The sequence below is a fragment of the Ovis aries genome, chromosome 24 (genome assembly GCF_016772045.2).
Source record: "Ovis aries strain OAR_USU_Benz2616 breed Rambouillet chromosome 24, ARS-UI_Ramb_v3.0, whole genome shotgun sequence".
Classification (NCBI taxonomy): Eukaryota; Metazoa; Chordata; class Mammalia; order Artiodactyla; family Bovidae; genus Ovis; species Ovis aries.
The window spans coordinates 28,193,110-28,209,116 of NC_056077.1; the positions used below are offsets into that span (position 1 = coordinate 28,193,110).

The 16,007-nt window shown below is 43.4% G+C and overlaps 1 protein-coding gene and 1 non-coding gene across 10 annotated transcripts in view; one reads left to right on the forward strand and one right to left on the reverse strand.

Moving 5' to 3' along the window:
• The first annotated feature begins 7,173 nt into the window (after positions 1 to 7,173).
• Positions 7,174 to 7,246, forward strand: TRNAE-CUC (transfer RNA glutamic acid (anticodon CUC)). Its single transcript has one exon. It is a non-coding gene; the product is annotated as a tRNA-Glu (tRNA).
• Positions 7,247 to 8,108: 862 nt separating this feature from the next.
• The window catches only part of PSPH (phosphoserine phosphatase), a 31,182-nt gene continuing 23,283 nt past the window's right edge, over positions 8,109 to 16,007 (reverse strand). For 5 of the 9 annotated variants that reach the window (XM_060405594.1, XM_060405596.1, XM_060405597.1 and 2 more), the window contains 4 exons: positions 15,365 to 15,523; positions 13,265 to 13,399; positions 12,669 to 12,814; positions 8,109 to 11,699 (listed from right to left, as the gene is read on the reverse strand). In XM_060405594.1, the coding sequence (XP_060261577.1) occupies positions 11,437 to 11,699; positions 12,669 to 12,814; positions 13,265 to 13,399; positions 15,365 to 15,504 (684 nt within the window). In that variant the 5' untranslated portion in view covers positions 15,505 to 15,523 and the 3' untranslated portion in view covers positions 8,109 to 11,436. 9 annotated transcript variants of the gene reach the window in all.

Sequence of the window (16,007 nt, forward strand, 5' to 3'; positions counted from 1 at the left end):
GGGAGAGTGGGTGTAGTGAACTCTGCCATAGCAAACCTGAAGTTCAGCAGCTACCCTACTGATTAGATGCTCAGAGCATGTTTGCAGGATGTGAATGAAAGAATCATTGATATGGAACTGCTTTCTAAACTACTTAATGAAAACTGGTAGAATGACATTTACTAGTAAAGGTAATGTAGCTATTCAGAACTGAAAGAAATGCTCTGGACAGACGGGATTTTCACTTACAAAATTATGTGGACTTGTAAACGAAGCAAACCCTGGAGAAGTTAAGAATCTTCTGTCATTCACTGGTGTATTAGAGTTCTCCAGAGAAACAGAACCAATAGGCTATCTAGATGTATATGTATTTGGGGGAGAGAAGGATGGGGAGTTTGGGATTAGTACAGGCAAACTATTATGTATAGGATGGACAAAGATCAAGGTCCTACTAAATAGCACAGGGAACTATATTCACTGTCCTGTGACAAACCATAATGGAAAAGAATATGAAAAAGAATGTGTGTGTGTGTGTGTGTGTGTGTGTGTGTGTGTGTGCATAACTGAGACACTTTGCTGTACAGCAGAAATTAACATTATAAATCAACTGTGCGTCAATAAAAATTTTTTGAAAGATTTTAAAGGAGACTTATTATAGGAATTGGCTTGTGCCATTATGGAAATCAAGAAGTTCCATAGTTTGCTGTGTGCCAGCTGGCAAACCAAGAGTCCCAGTGGTAGGATTCTGTCCAAGTCCAAAGGCCTGAGAATCAAGGGGAGCGGATGATGTAAGTCCCGGTCCGAGGTCAAAGGCCCAAGAACCAGAAGCTGTAGTATCAGAGCAGAAGGTGGGCATCCAGCTCACAAAGAGAGTGAATTCGCCCTCCTTTCACCTTTTTGTTCCAGTTGGGACCCCAATGGATGGGGTGATATCCACCCACACTGGGAGGGCAGTGCACTTTACCATCTATGGGATCTCCTGCTAATCCTTTCCAAGAAAACCCTGACAGACACACCTAGAAAGAAAGTTTTACCACTTGTCTGGACATCCCTTAGGCCAGACAAGTTGATACATAAAACTAACTGGGCTTGAGAACCTCCCTAAACTGCCTCATCCATGAGCTGACTGCTCGTCCACGGGCCATTCGGAGTGAGAACCTGGATGTCTAGGTGCTGAATATCAATAGCCTATGAAAAAATGATCTTTTAGAAATAGTTTGCTACTCTCTTTTTGTCTTGCTTTCTTAATCTTTCTGTTCAGAAAAGCACAGAGCAATAAGCCAAGTCTAAAATGGAATTCTGTCAGAGTATTCTCCTCTAGAGTCTTGAGCAATTTCTGTTCTAATTAAGTCATTAGGTTTCACAACTTGAAGCAGTACAAACTGGGTTTTGGCCTTCATTCGATTCAACATTGAGTTTCTGTTATGTGCCCAACACCAGGCGCTTGGAATAACATAAACAAAATATGATCCCTGTCCTTTTGAAGCTTGCAGTCCAGTGAAAGTTGAATTCAGTTCAGTCGCTCAGTCGTGTCCAACCCTTTGAGACCCCATGAATCACAGCACACCCGGCCTCCCTGTTCATCACCAACTTACTCAAACTGATGTCCATTGAGTCAGTGATGCCATCCAGCCATCTCCTCCTCTGTCATCCCCTTCTCCTCCTGCCCCCAAATCTCTCCCAGCATCAGAGTCTTTTCCAATGAGTCAACTCTTTGCATCAGGTGGCCAAAGTATTGGAGTTTCAGCTTTAGCATCAGTCCTTCCAATGAACACCCAGGACTAATCTCCTTTAGAATGGACTGGTTGGATCTCCTTCCAGTCCAAGGGACTCTCAAGAGTCTTCTCTAACACCACAGTTCAAAAGCATCAATTCTTCGGCACTCAACTTTCTTCACAGTCCAACTCTCACATCCATACATGACTATTGGAAAAACCATAGCCTTGACTAGACGGACCTTTGTTGGCAAAGTAATGTCTCTGCTTTTCAATATGCTATCTAGGTTGGTCATAACTTTCCTTCCAAGGAGTAAGTGTCTTTTAATTTCATGGCTGCAATCACCATCTGCAGTGATTCTGGAGCCCCCAAAAAATAAAGTCTGACACTGTTTCCACTGTTTCCCCATCTATTTGCCATGAAGTGATGGGACCAGATGCCATGATCTTCGTTTTCTGAATGTTGAGCTTTAAACCAACTTTTTCACTTTCCTCTTTCACTTTCATCAAGAAGCTTTTTAGCTCCTCTTCACTTTCTGCCATAAGGGTGGTGTCATCTGCATATCTGAGTTTATTGATATTTCTCCCGGCAATCTTGATTCCAGCTTGTGCTTCTTCCAGCCCAGCATTTCTCATGATGTACTCTGCATATAAGTTAAATAAGCAGGGTGACAATATACAGCCTTGACATACTCCTTTTCCTATTTGGAACCAGTCTGTTGTTCCATGTCCAGTTCTAACTGTTGCTTCCTGACCTGCATATAGGTTTCTCAAGAGCCAGTGAAAGGAGACTAGCAATTAAATACAAAACTTCGTAAGCTTCGTGGTACGGCAGAAGTTGATGAATGCCATAGCGGAAGAAGGTAGAATGGGAATGGGGATCGCGAATCTGGGGGTGGGCTGGGAGGGGCAGTACATAATATTGAAAATGTTTGGTCGGAGTTGGCCTCACTGAAAAGCTGAGATTTAAGCTTAAACTTGAAGGAGGTAAGTTAGCCAGTGTTTGGGGAGAAATCCCTTCATGCTGAGGGGATGGCTACAGCATAGGCCCTAAGGCAGGCTCCTGCCTGGTGTGCAGTGGAGACCACTGTGGCTGGTGGAAGAAGAGATCACGAAGCTGGATCCATAGAGGGTTGGAGGCCATTGAAAGGACTTTTACTCTGAGGCAGGATCCACTGGAAGGTTTTGAGCAGAGGAAGGGCATGGTCTGACTTACACTGTAAGTGGCGGCCCAGATTAGGAGTAGCAGTGGAAGTAGGGAGAATGGCCAGATTCTAAATATACTCTGACAGCGCAGCCAAGATGATTTGGTGAACAACTGATTTCGGAATGTGGATGAGAGGGAAGAAAATTTTTAATGACTTGGCAACTGAATGGATGGGGAAGGCTGAAGGTGGAAAAGATCTGAGGTGTGAAGATCAGGAATGTTGCTTCGTTTGAGTCTGACATGTCTATGCAGATACCCGGGTGGAGGTGTCAGGTGGGCAGTTGGGTATGTGAGTCTCAAATGTGGAGCACGTCTGGCCTGGAGTTAGAACTGTCAGCTTATAGAACTGAAAGTCAATGGATGGGACTTCCCTGGTGGTCCAGTTGTTGAGAATCAGCCTGCCAAGGCAGGGGACATGGGTTCAGTTCCTGGTCAGGGAAGCTTCCACATGCTGTGGAGCAACTAAGTCCGTGCAATACAGTCAATGAAGCCTGTGTGCCTAGAGCCTGTGTTCCACAGTAAGAGAAGCCACTGCAATGAGGACCCTGAGTTCTGCAACTGGAGAGTGGCCCCTGCCCACAACTAAAGGAAGCCTGCGTGTGTAGCAATAAAGACCCCGTGCAGACAAAAATGAATTTTTTTTTTTTAATCAATGAGGAGTGAGTATAGATAGAGAAGAGGACCGAGGTGAAGACAAACCAGGAAGGGAGTGAGAAACCACCAAGGAAACAGGAAGAAACTCAAAGGGGGATTTCATGAAACACAAGTGAAGAATGTCCATCACGGATGAGATTATCTGTGTCAAACACTAGTGCAAGGTTGCGTCGGATGAAGGCTGAAAACAGAACATTAATTTAGTAACATGGGGGTCACTTGGTGACCTTTGACAGGAGTGGTCTATAAATAAGCTAATTTATCAAATTAATACTTTATTTTAGCAATTCCTATCCAATTTGTAAAATTCTTGTATTAAACTCCTGGAGTAGAACAAATCTTATTAATTTGTCCAACTAGTAATTTTCCCTGGCAATATTTAAAACTTCCAAACTCATTTTCCACTCACTGGGTATAAGCTTGGTGATTATTATTTATACAAGCCAACTCATTTTTAATTATAGTTCATGTGACATCATCCCTACTATTTCTTACAAGCCCTTTTGGAGCCTCACTTTTCTCTTCTCCCAACTCGGACTTGATAGAACCTACCTCTTTTCCCTTATCCTCACAGCTGCCTGTGAAAGATTCTTTTTCTTCAATTCTACATTAAACTTTCACCTTTATTATTAAATTGATAATTTCAGTTTCTGCCTGAGACATGGTAGATATTCAATAAGATTCTTGATGAGTCAATAGAAGAAACAGGGAGAAAGGGAAGGAAGGGAAAAGGAAAGAAAAGAGACTGTCAGTTCTACCTGGAAAATACACAGAGCTCTCAGAAAGAAGGGCAGCGACTTTATTCCTATTTTTCATGTTCTATAAATCTAGAAATATGATCTGCCTAGACAAGCTCCATGAAAGCAATGTATTGATAAAAGGGAGACAAGAAACATCTATAGGAACTTCCCTAGTGGTCCAGTGGTTAAGACTCTGTGCTTCCAATGCAGGGGGCATGGCTTTAATCCCTGGGCAGGGAACTAAGATCCCCTACATGCCTCATGGCATGGCCAAAAATATACATATATATGTATATATATACATACATATATGTACATTCTGAGTTGGAAACTGTGGTCAAACTAGTACTAAAACTAGCACTTTTCCAGAGTTCAGTAACCATTAAAAATGGAACCACTTCCCTGGTGGTACAGTGGTTAAGAATCCAGCTGCCAAAGCAGGGGACACAGGTTTGATCCTTGGTCCAGGAAGATGCCACATGCTGGAGAGCAACTAAGCCCATGAGCCACAGCTACTGAGGCTGCACACTGCAGCTACTGAAGCTGGTGTGCCCTAAGGCTGCACGCTGCGACGAGAAGCCACCACAAGGAGAAGCTCACGCACTGCAGTGAAGAGCAGTCCCCACTCGCCGCCAACTAGAGAAAGCTCACACACAGCAATGAAGACCCAGTTCAACCACAAACCATTTTTTTAAAAAAGAAACCACTTGAATTTTTTGCACAACGGTCTTCAATCCTAAGAGGTAAAATTTCTTCTGTGTATGATGTTAACACCTGTGATCACAGCTTGGCCCCAGTAAATAGTTTATGCTCTAGTCATGCATAAGATAAAGGACGCTATGCAAATCACTGGCCTGGGTTCCAGCTCTGAATGAGAGCTCGTAGTAGTCATTAACTTGTGAGCTTGTTTCCTATCTGTCAAATATAGGACAGTGACCTCTATACTGCTGACCACAAGGTTGTGAAAATCACACGAGGAAACAGTTGAACACATCTTGGAAAATGTGAAAATAAGCAGTGTGACTTGGGACTTCCCTGGCAGGCCAGTGGTTAAGACTCTGCCTTCTGGTGCAGAAGGTGCAGGTTTGATCCCTGGTCGAGGAGTTAAGATTCCACATGTCTCGAGGCCAAAACACCCAAAACATAGAAGCACTATGGTAATAAATTCAATAAAGACTTTAAAAATAGTCCACGTCAAAAAAAAAACCTTTAAAAAAAAAAAAAAGCAGTGTGACTTGTGACCAGATGACTCTCCAAATTTGCTGAACCTGATCATAAAGATTCTGAGGGATACAGAGGCAAGAGCCACCACACTATGCCATCAGGACTGAGGCTGACCATTTCCATCTCTGGCATCTCCTGCTCCACTCCTGCCCCAGATCTAGAGTGCTGTGCCCTGCTCTGGGAGTGGCAGCCAAGTGGGCCTCCCTAGATGTTGTGAAGAAACACTTGTCTCCACTGAAAGAGAGAATTGTTCAGTCGCTCAGTCACGTCCAACTCTGTGATCACATGGACTGCAGCAAACCAGGCTTCCCTTTCCTCCACTATCTCCAGGAGTTTGCTCAAATTCATGTCCATTGAGTCAGTGATACCATCCAACCATCTCATCCCCTTTTGCCTCGTTCTCCTCTTGCCTGCAATCTTTCCCAGCCTCAAGTTCTTTTCTAAAGAGTCGGCTCTTCGCATCAGATGGCCAAAGTATTGGAGCTTCCACCTCAGCATTAGTCCTTCCAGTGAATATTCAGGGTTGGTTTCCTTTAGGATTGACTGGTTTGAACCCAATTCTCAATGTTAGTCTGTTTCAGAAGGAAAAATGATAGACGTCACAAGGATAGGAAACCACATAACACTGTCACGGCCTTCTGAACCCTGTGCTGGCGCCACTGTATACAGAACTCCTGGAAGAGCTTTTCTGTGGCTGTTTCCAGTGAGTCCAGAATGAGAAAAGCACGGAAGAGTTTAGCTCAGTTGTTAGGATGTGTCAGATTCACCCCTAACACAATAAGGACAGGACTGTGCCTGCTGCTTCTGGGCAGCCAGTGAGAGCTGGGCAGCCTGGGGGCGGGAGGAGGGGCCGTGTGATTGGTGTAAGAGGTTCTCTGTGGGTCTCACGATTCCTCAACAGATCAGGACCCTGATCCACAGGACCCCTGAGCCACATTCAGCATGCACCTCCTGTTCAGGCCGCTTCTCAGGCCTGGTGGTTAGAAACGGAGGGCAGGGGGTTGGACAGAAGCCCTGTCCTCCACCGGTCTGCCGGGCTTGCTCCAGCTCCTACACGCAGGGCGGCGGCCAAGGCTGAGGCGGTTTGCGGAGCTCTCCACAGTCCGGCCTGCTTGGTCCTGCCCACTTTGCGGCACTAAAGCTGTGAAACAGCTTTGAGGAGAGTTGCCAGTGAGAGCTCACAACGGGGAAACAACCGCCCTCTTGTCTGTGGTCTCATTTAAATGTTGCCAAACCTATGTCATAAGCTCTCCTCCAGAAACTCTGATTTGGAAGGAGGTTTGGTTCATCTGATTTGATTATTTGGCTAAATAATGATCTGATTATTTGACCAAAGTTAATTATTTGGTTAAATTATACATTTTTCAAATCTCTTCTGATGTTAAACCCTTCTGGCCTTTGCTACTAAATTATCCAACAGTGTCCACTCGAGGCTGCCTCTTCTGAAACCTGTGTGTCTTCTTCGTCCCCCAGTTTCTCACCAGGGAGTGTATAAAATCTCAAATTTTCAAACCAGCAAAAGTATAAAATCTCAGATTTTCAAAGCATGTTCTGAAATGTTCCTTTTAAGGCCTCTGCTCAGAATAAACATGAACCTGGCCTTTTGGATCCTCCCAAACCATTTGTGAAATAGTTCAGAAATAGTTCAGGGACTTCCCTGGTAGTCCAGTGGCTAAGACTCCTCACTCTCAATGCAGGGGACCCAGGTTCAACCCCTGGTCAGGGAACTAGATCCCACATGTCACCGTGAACAGTTCAAAGATCCTGACTAGAAGATCCTGAGTGCCAAAACAAAGACCTGGCACAGCAAATAAATCAGTATTTCAGAAAAAAGAAAGAAATGGTTCGTATAAGTTCTGATGAGTTATTCTTAATTCATTTAAGGGAAAATGCTGATCTTTATTTGAAATGAATAAAATTTGTTTTTAGTTCTTTTTGGTTTGTTTTTAGTTCTTTTAATTCATGTCGTTATCAAATATCCATTTTTAAAAATTGGAGTATAATTGCTTTACAATAATGTTGTGTTAGTTTCTGTTGTACAACGATGTGAATCAGCTATGTTCAGGTACATCAGTAAACATATATCCTCTCCCTCTTGAGCCTCCCTCCCACCCCTCTAGGTCATCACAGACACCGAGTTGAGCTCAAATATCCATCTTTTAAGGTCAGTACTTTCAAGGCTCCACTGTTACCTTTTTTCAAAAACCCTTTGTAACATTTCCTGTGTGACAAATACCAAGAGGGAAGAAAAGGGCTTCCATCCCTCACACTCAACACCGCCCCCAGAGGTGGGGCTGACAGTGGATGTGCTGTGACCAGCCCTGTGCTCAGCAGGATCTCCACCCCTGGGTTCCTTGCCTGGAGGTTGTTTCTACTCAAATACTTAAAGTATCTGAAATATTGGATACTGAAATACATGATTGGCAGAATTAAAACTTGACAAATCAGAAATTCCCTAGCAGTCCAGTGGTTAGGATTCTGAGCTTTCACTGCCAAGGGCCTCGGTTCAATCCCTGGTCAGGCAACTGAGATCCCACAAGCTGAGTGGTGTGGCTCAAAAAAAAAACAACAAAAAAAACTACAAATCTGTTTTGATATATGGATAAATTTTTATTTATATATAAAGGGAAAACCAATTTCATTTAAAGCTGCCTAATCCACATTCCCAATAGTGAAGATGTTTAATTTACCATCCACCTTCCAAAGGCTTCAAATCAAACATAGCTAGAATTGATTGATAAAGAATTGATAGATTGATAAAGAATTCAGATTACAAAACTCTCCAGGCAATTAAATGGTCATAATAATACTGGAACTACAGTTTAAAAACACAAATCACAATGTTATGAGCCCTAACTATCGTTCACTGGGAGGTACAGATAATCAATACCAAATTCATAGATTGGGTTGTAATCAGCAATTGGAAGCAAACAGTATCAAACTGCATAACTTTTAAAAATTAACCTGAAGTTATGAACTTTATAAAAGTGGATCTTATTCTTCCAGTGCTCCCAGAAGCTCTACAAAATCAGTGATGTACCATTCCGCATTATCCTTTACTTGCTGCCTGATCACATTTCCTCCGAATCCAATGAAGGCATCCTAAGAAGAGAAACAAAGGGAAATAGTTTATAAGGAGAGACAGAAAGAGAGACAGCAGCAGCCTACGGAAATAAGTATTATTGAAAAGAAGAAACTGAACAAAGACAAGTGAGCCCAGCATCACCTGGGATGCCTCCCTCCCCAGCTCCCTGTGAACCTGCTCACCCCCTCCCCTCCTCCCACCACACGAATAAATAAGTCTGACCACCACTGCAGCAGAAGCATTCAGCTGAACACTGTGGGCTTCAGAAGAACTGAAGTCCTCAGAAAATCAAGACAACTGCTTACAAAAATAAAACCTGGGACTTCCCTCGGTGGTCCAGTGGTTAAGGCTTCTTGCTTCCAATGCAGGGGGCCCAGATTCAATTCCTGGTCAGGGAACTAGATCCTGTACACCACATCTAAGACCCTGCACAGCCAAATATATATTGATATATATATTTTTAAAATAGGGACTTCCCTGGTAGTCCAGTGGCTAAGACTCCATGTTCCCAATGCAGGGGGCCCTGCATTCAATATCTGGTCAGAGAACTAGATCCCATTTGCTGCAACTGAAAATCCCAAGTGCCACAATGGAGCCTCAGCACAGCCAAATAAATATTTTTTAAAAAGTAAATAAAACCACACCAGGTGGTAAACATCTGAGTTCTAAACTGGGTGGCAATCACATCCACATTCAATTTCAAAGAAAGAAGGGAGACCTGTTATCCTGGGCTGAAGGAGATGACAACACTGGAGTATGTTAGCAGCACTCTATTTTTCACTGGTAGAATGATTTAAAGGTGCGTTATTTCATTCATTTCTTCTCAGTGATACCTTCTTTTAGTCAATGATCTTTTGAATTTTTTTGGCTGCACCTTCACAGCATGTGGAATCTTAGTTCCCTGACCAGGGATCAAACCCATACCCCTGTACTGGAAAGTGCAGTCTTAACCACTAGACCACCAGGGAAGCCTCTGCTGTTAGTCACTAAGTTGTGTCTGAATCTTTTGCAACCCCATGGACTATAGCCCACCAGGCTCCTCTGTCCACGAGATTTCCCAGGCAAGAATACTGGAATGGGTTGCCATGCCCTTCTCCAAGGGAAATCCCATAGTCAATGGTCTTTTTAAGTGGTATTTTCTCTTTTTTCTGCCAGGACACAGACACAATATACACTGATTTAGAAGTACAGGTTTATCTTACTTGCCCTTTCTCTTCATTTTTATTTTCATACCATACAATGGGGGAAAATAAGTAGATTCTTACATTTAGATAAATCGAGCCTCTTGAACCCCTGCCTCTGCGGCAGCCCTCTGCAGGCCAGCACCAGTTCCACTGACCTAACACCCTGACTTGTTCCTTCTTGGTCCAGAGGCTTCCAAGACTTCCCATGACCCAAAGGTAACACCAGAGAGCCTAGCGCATGGGGTCTTCTTCTCTTGCTGAGGAGAAAGCCCACTCCCACACCTCCCTGCCCAATGGCCAGCCCAAGACTGCGCCTAGTACATCAGCACTGTGCTCTGCTGCTTCCCTTCCCTCTGGGAGCGCTCCCCGCCAAGTTCTGCCTGGCTTCCACATGGCGACTGCTAACTGCCCTTTAGGGCAGAGCTCCCCACTCCCGGGCCACGCAGTTGGTACTGCACACAGGAGGTGAGCAGCAGGAGAGTGAGAGACGCTTCATCTGTATTTACAAACCGCTCCGCATTGCTTGCACTCCTCCTGAGCTCCACTTTCTGTCAGGTCAGTGGCGGCATTAATAAAAGCAAAGCCCTTGAATCATCCAGAAACCATCCTCCACCCCTTAACCCCCAGTCCGTGGAAAAATTGTCTTCCACGAAACCGGTCCCTGGTGCCACAAAGGTTGGGGAACCCCTTCATTAGGGCACAGATTCCTCGGACAACCTTCTAGGGCTACAGACCTGCACACACACCACCTTCCCTTGGTTCAGTCGGGCTGTGTCACCTTCTGACCGGTAGGATCTTCTGTACTTTGTAAGTCTGTCCTTCTTGGATACCGGGATTCAGGGCCCCAGAGAGAACCCTGCATTTTACGCCTTGTACTCTGATATCCACTAGCCTGGCTTCCAGTACTTAGTCGACCCTGACATTGGCCGTAAATCATTTAAGAACGCATTATTTCAAACTGACTCAAGTAATGTTAAAAGGATCCCCAAAAATTCTTTAACCACTTTTGATTAATCATTGACAGACAGATGTTATTTTTAGATCTGAGGAAACTAGGTAGCGAAACGTTCACCGCTATATTTCTGGTTCAGTTTTTTTAAGGTAGAACGAAATGTTAGAGCCACAGTCCTATGTGAAATGGACATGTGATACTTAAGGTATTGGCTACAGGCCATGGGGTCCCAAAGAGTCGGACAGAGCTGAGCGCCTGAGCACACGCGCGCGTGCGCACGCACGCACACACACACACACACACACACACACACAGAGCACTTGTTTCCTGCTAGTCTCAGAAAGCAATGTAAATGCAGAAGAAGAATAAAATGCTTTAATATGGGCATGGTATCGAATCTCCAAGACCCTCAGTTACCCCATCAGTAAAAAGGAAAAGATGATACTTTTTACTTCACAGGGCTGTTATGAAGATTAAATGAGATAATGTACGAGGAAATAGTTTATCAAATATAAAACACAGATTCTGGTTGTAGTATAAGAGCTGCATCAATTGTGGAAATGAAGCCAAACCTCACTGAGCACATACCTGGGCTAAGAGGCAGCAGCCATGCTGCAGGGACAAGGGGTCTTTGGAAGTTTTAAATGGGGTCTGAGTTCCTTATTTGCAACCTTCCTTGGGTTTGCAAAAAGTCAATTAATCTAGTGAGACTGACTGTGTTTTATTTATTTTGTTTTTTTGTTTTATGGTGATACAGGATTTTGTTTCCTTCTCACAAACTGCAAAAAAACTAGTATGCTTAATACATACAGCGGGAGGACAGGCTTCCATGTCTGTGGCTCCATCTCCCACCATGATGATCTTCTTAAAATGAAATTTTTCCTTTAAAAACTTAATAACTTTTCCTTTCCCACCAGATTCAGCTGTTGGCTGAGTCTCATCAAAACCTGCATATTCACCTATAAAACAGATCCACAGAATTAGATCAGTAGGGCCACTTTTTTGCATAGATGATATCCTCATTTACATACCACGGGCAAAGCTAAACATGGCCTTTGATAAAGTAACACAGCCTGGACTTCCACACTTATTTCTCAGAATGAACAAGCTATGCTTTTAAATCACAAACTTCTTGTCAAGGTTATTCCTTTAGGTGATAAACATCTTGCATGTTAATTGGTTTTATCTTCTAGTATAGCAAGTCTCAAAACTTATTGAAATGGCAGAACACCATGAAACAGTAATATATTAATTTAAAACGTTATTATATAATTTCTTCTAAGAGGAGATTCTAATTTACATTTGATGGATTATTTCCATCTTACAGTAATTAATACACTTATACTCTACTCTTTTTAAAATTATCTCTATCTTATAAACTCTTCAAAAGTGTTCTAGTAACACATTTAAATGTTTTTAATTAATACCATTTGGTTTTAAGAATGCCAGCCACCCCCTGACATAACTGGGGACATCTTAAGATGACGAGAAGATTACAGCTGTGCCTCTGTGAGGGTCCAGAGAGGGGCCAGGAGGCACCTCCAAAGGCAGCTACAGTGCAGTGACTTGCTCACAAATTAACTCTCCTTCCTGAGTCAAACACATGAGCCAAACTGGCTCAATACATGAGAGCTTTCCTAAAACTGAAATATACTGAATAACAAAATAAGTCATAGGGGTTACATGACCTTATTTAGTAAAATGCAGACTTGTATATACAGATAGATGATCTTATGGATACTGAAGGTAGGAGAGATGATGCCCAAGTGTATCTTGCAGAGTAAAGGATACCAAGGTGTGAAAGACATCAGTAAAGAGAACCCTCTATCTCAGCATTCAACTCCACCACCACCTTGCTGAAGCTGCATTCCAACAGACATTAAATGCTAAAACTGATTAGAGGGAAAATGGGACCATGAAAGTCTTACCATTAAAGTAGAACTTTAGCCTATTGGCAAATACATTGGTTGATGGAATGTTGAGCTTTGAAGCAACATGCTCCACAATGCTCCTAAAGCCACCAGATATCAGGAAAACCTGAACATTTCGTTCTTGTAGGCGACTTACTAGCTCCCTGTAAAAAAAAAAAAAAAAGGAAACTGCAAATACCAAATGCTGATCAATACAAAAGTGAAAACAGGAGACGTGAAAAGGAAACTCAAATATGTATTTTCTCCTAATGCATCTGTCCAAGGTACATCACACAAGGTATATCGCCTAGTGAATTAATGCTCCACATATGTTTTTCTAAATGCACTTAGAAATTAGTGGGTGGGGCTTGACTGCTTTAGGAAACCATTCCACAACTCTGTTCTGCCCATGGACCTAGAAACACAAGACGAAGAGGAGATTTTGGCTCTCTGCTGGGAGAGAGGGAAGGCAGACATGGGCAGGACCAACCAGCCAGACAAGACCATTCACAAGTACCGAAAGAACCACACGGAAGCTCTACGGTAATGAAGCACATGCCCCCAAACGCAGGTGCTGATGGAGAGGCAGTGTACCCAGACTGGCCATCCCTTACCTTATGCCAGGCGTCAGGTGCGGGGGGTGCTCTGCTAGGAGCCTCTGCACCTGTTCCCTGGAGGGCTGGATCAGAGCTAAGCGCTGTGTGAGGGCAGCCTTGAAAGGCACTGCCCCGCCCATGGCTTGCCGTGTCCTAGAAGGAGGAAGACCCAACAATCAAGGCAGCCAAGTCAGCTGTCGTCAAAGTTTACATGCCCACCCTCCCCAGCTCCTCACAAGGTCCATCCACAAGGACGGTGCCCCACCATATAACAGATGTGCTACGTTGCCATGGGAGTGAGTGGGGCCAGGGATAAACTATGGAGGGTTTGCTTGAGAATCACATTAGTATTTTGCATCCACAAATACACCATCCAGTGAGCTGAGAAAAACGCATGTACTATCCACAGGTACCTTCCTTAGAAGCTGTGAGCACTTGTAAACCAAGAAAGAGACTAAAGGCCAGTACTCTTTATACACACACACACACACACACACACATATATAATTTAGCATGTTAAAAACAATCACATCAAAGAAAAGTATACAGGGGCTTCCCTGGTGGCTCAGTGGTAAAGAATCCGCCTGCCAGTGCGGAAGACACCAGTTTGATGCCTGGTCCAGGAAGATACCACATGCTGTGGAGCAGCTAAGCCCGTGAGCCACAACTATTGAGTTGGTGCTCTGGAGCTCAGGAGCTGCAACTGCTGAAGCCTGCCCTAGAGCCTGTGCTCCACAACCAGAGAAATCACTGTAATCAGAAGCCCATGCCCAGCAACAAAGATCCAGCACAGCCAAAATAAACATAATTTTTAAAGTATACAGATAAAAAAATGTCATAGATGATGTAAGAATAGTGTGCATATATTTTTGCATATATATATAAATCTACAGTTTTTACCACTGTTGATTTATATACATTTTGGAGCAGCTCTGATGCTGCTATCATAAACTAAATCGTACAGCTTGGTTTACTAGGCCAGGCATGCTTGCATCAGATGAAACTGAGCATGAAACAGTCTAGGACCTGGTGAGTGTGGGTGGCACAGGGGAGCGCAGAAGGGAGGAAGGAACTCTCACCCAGGCATCCGTGGAGACTCTGAACCAAAACTAGCTTTCTAGCAAAGCTCTAAGGCCATACTTTCAACCATGACACAAAGCACTGGACCCCTGGAGATTATCTTCTTTGGTCAGGTTATCATCTTCTTTTGCTAGGTTATCTTCTTTGGTTATCATTCCCCTGGCCAAGCTAAGGGTATGTCATCCATATTTATTTGTCACAGTGTATATGTTAGTGTTATATATACACTTTGGGAGCATAAATACGTGTATAAACGGGAAACTCCCCAGAAGTCCAGTGGTTAGGATGCCATGCTTCCACTGCAAGGAGACAAGTTTGATCCCTGGTTGGAGGGAACTGAGGTCCTGAAAGCCATGTAGTATGGCCAAATATACATACATATGTGTATATATATATATATATATATATATATATATATATATATATACGCTACACTTAGTTGCTTGGTCATGTCCAACTTTGTGACCCCATGGACTGCAGCCCACCAGGCTCCTCTGTCCATGGGGATTCTCCAGGCAAGAACACTGGAGTGGGTTGCCATGCCCTCCTTCAAGGAATCTTCCCAACCCAGGGATTGAACCCAGGTCTCCCACATTGCAGGCAGATTCCTTACCATCCAAGCCACCAGGGAAGCCCATGAATAACGGAGTAGGTAGCCTATCCTTTCGCCAGGGGATCTTCCCAACCCAGGAATCGAACCAGGTCTCCGGCATTGCAGGTGGATTCTTTACAAGCCGAGCTACTGGGGACGCCCATACACACACACACACACACACACACACAGATTTATATAAGCCCATACACACACACACACATATATATATATATATATATATATTTATATAAATGGATGGTTGGATGATGTACTATACCAACAAATTCAGCTCTAAGTGATGGAAGAAAATAACCTAGTGCCCATGTTTCATAGGAAGGGACTAAAATCAGGGAATTGTGGCTCTGGTCCTGTGCGTCATTCAAAAGTCACTCTTCTTTTGCAATCCTCTATCATTTCATAAGGTGAATAAATACTGTTCCTACATTTCTGACACGGCATCCTCAACTCCACAGAATTTGGCCAGCTCATCAATTCCTTCTTCTTGGATGACGGTGCTATCAACATCAAAGCACACTGCATCAGCTGAACAGAAAAGATTCCTTAGCTCTGAATGGGAGACCATCTTTGGAAGAATTTTCCTCCTACAACAGAAAAAGATGACTCTATTTAAAGACATAAAATATAATCATTTGTTGTTGTTGTTCAGTTGCTAAGTCCTGTCTGACTCTTTGCAACCCCAGGGACTATAGCATGCCAGGCCTCCCTATGCCTCACTATCTCCCAGAGTTTGCCCAAGTTCATGTCCAGTGAATTGGTGATGCCATCCAACCATCTCATCCTCTGTCACCCTCTTCTCCTTTTGCTTTCGATCCTTCCCAGCATCAGACAGAATATAATCATAAAAAGGTCTATATTGTATTTTGCATCAAAGTCATTCTTTTTTTTTTTTAATACAAATTTAGCCCCTTCTAAATGTCAGGCTCTGGGGCTACAAAGATGAGTGAAGACCCAGATTCTGGAATTAAGTCTAGTGAAGGTTATCAATTTATGAATGTATTTGATTGTCAACCAATATTCACGTACTTTTGACGTGAATTAACAATTAACAATTAGAGCAATAAGGCA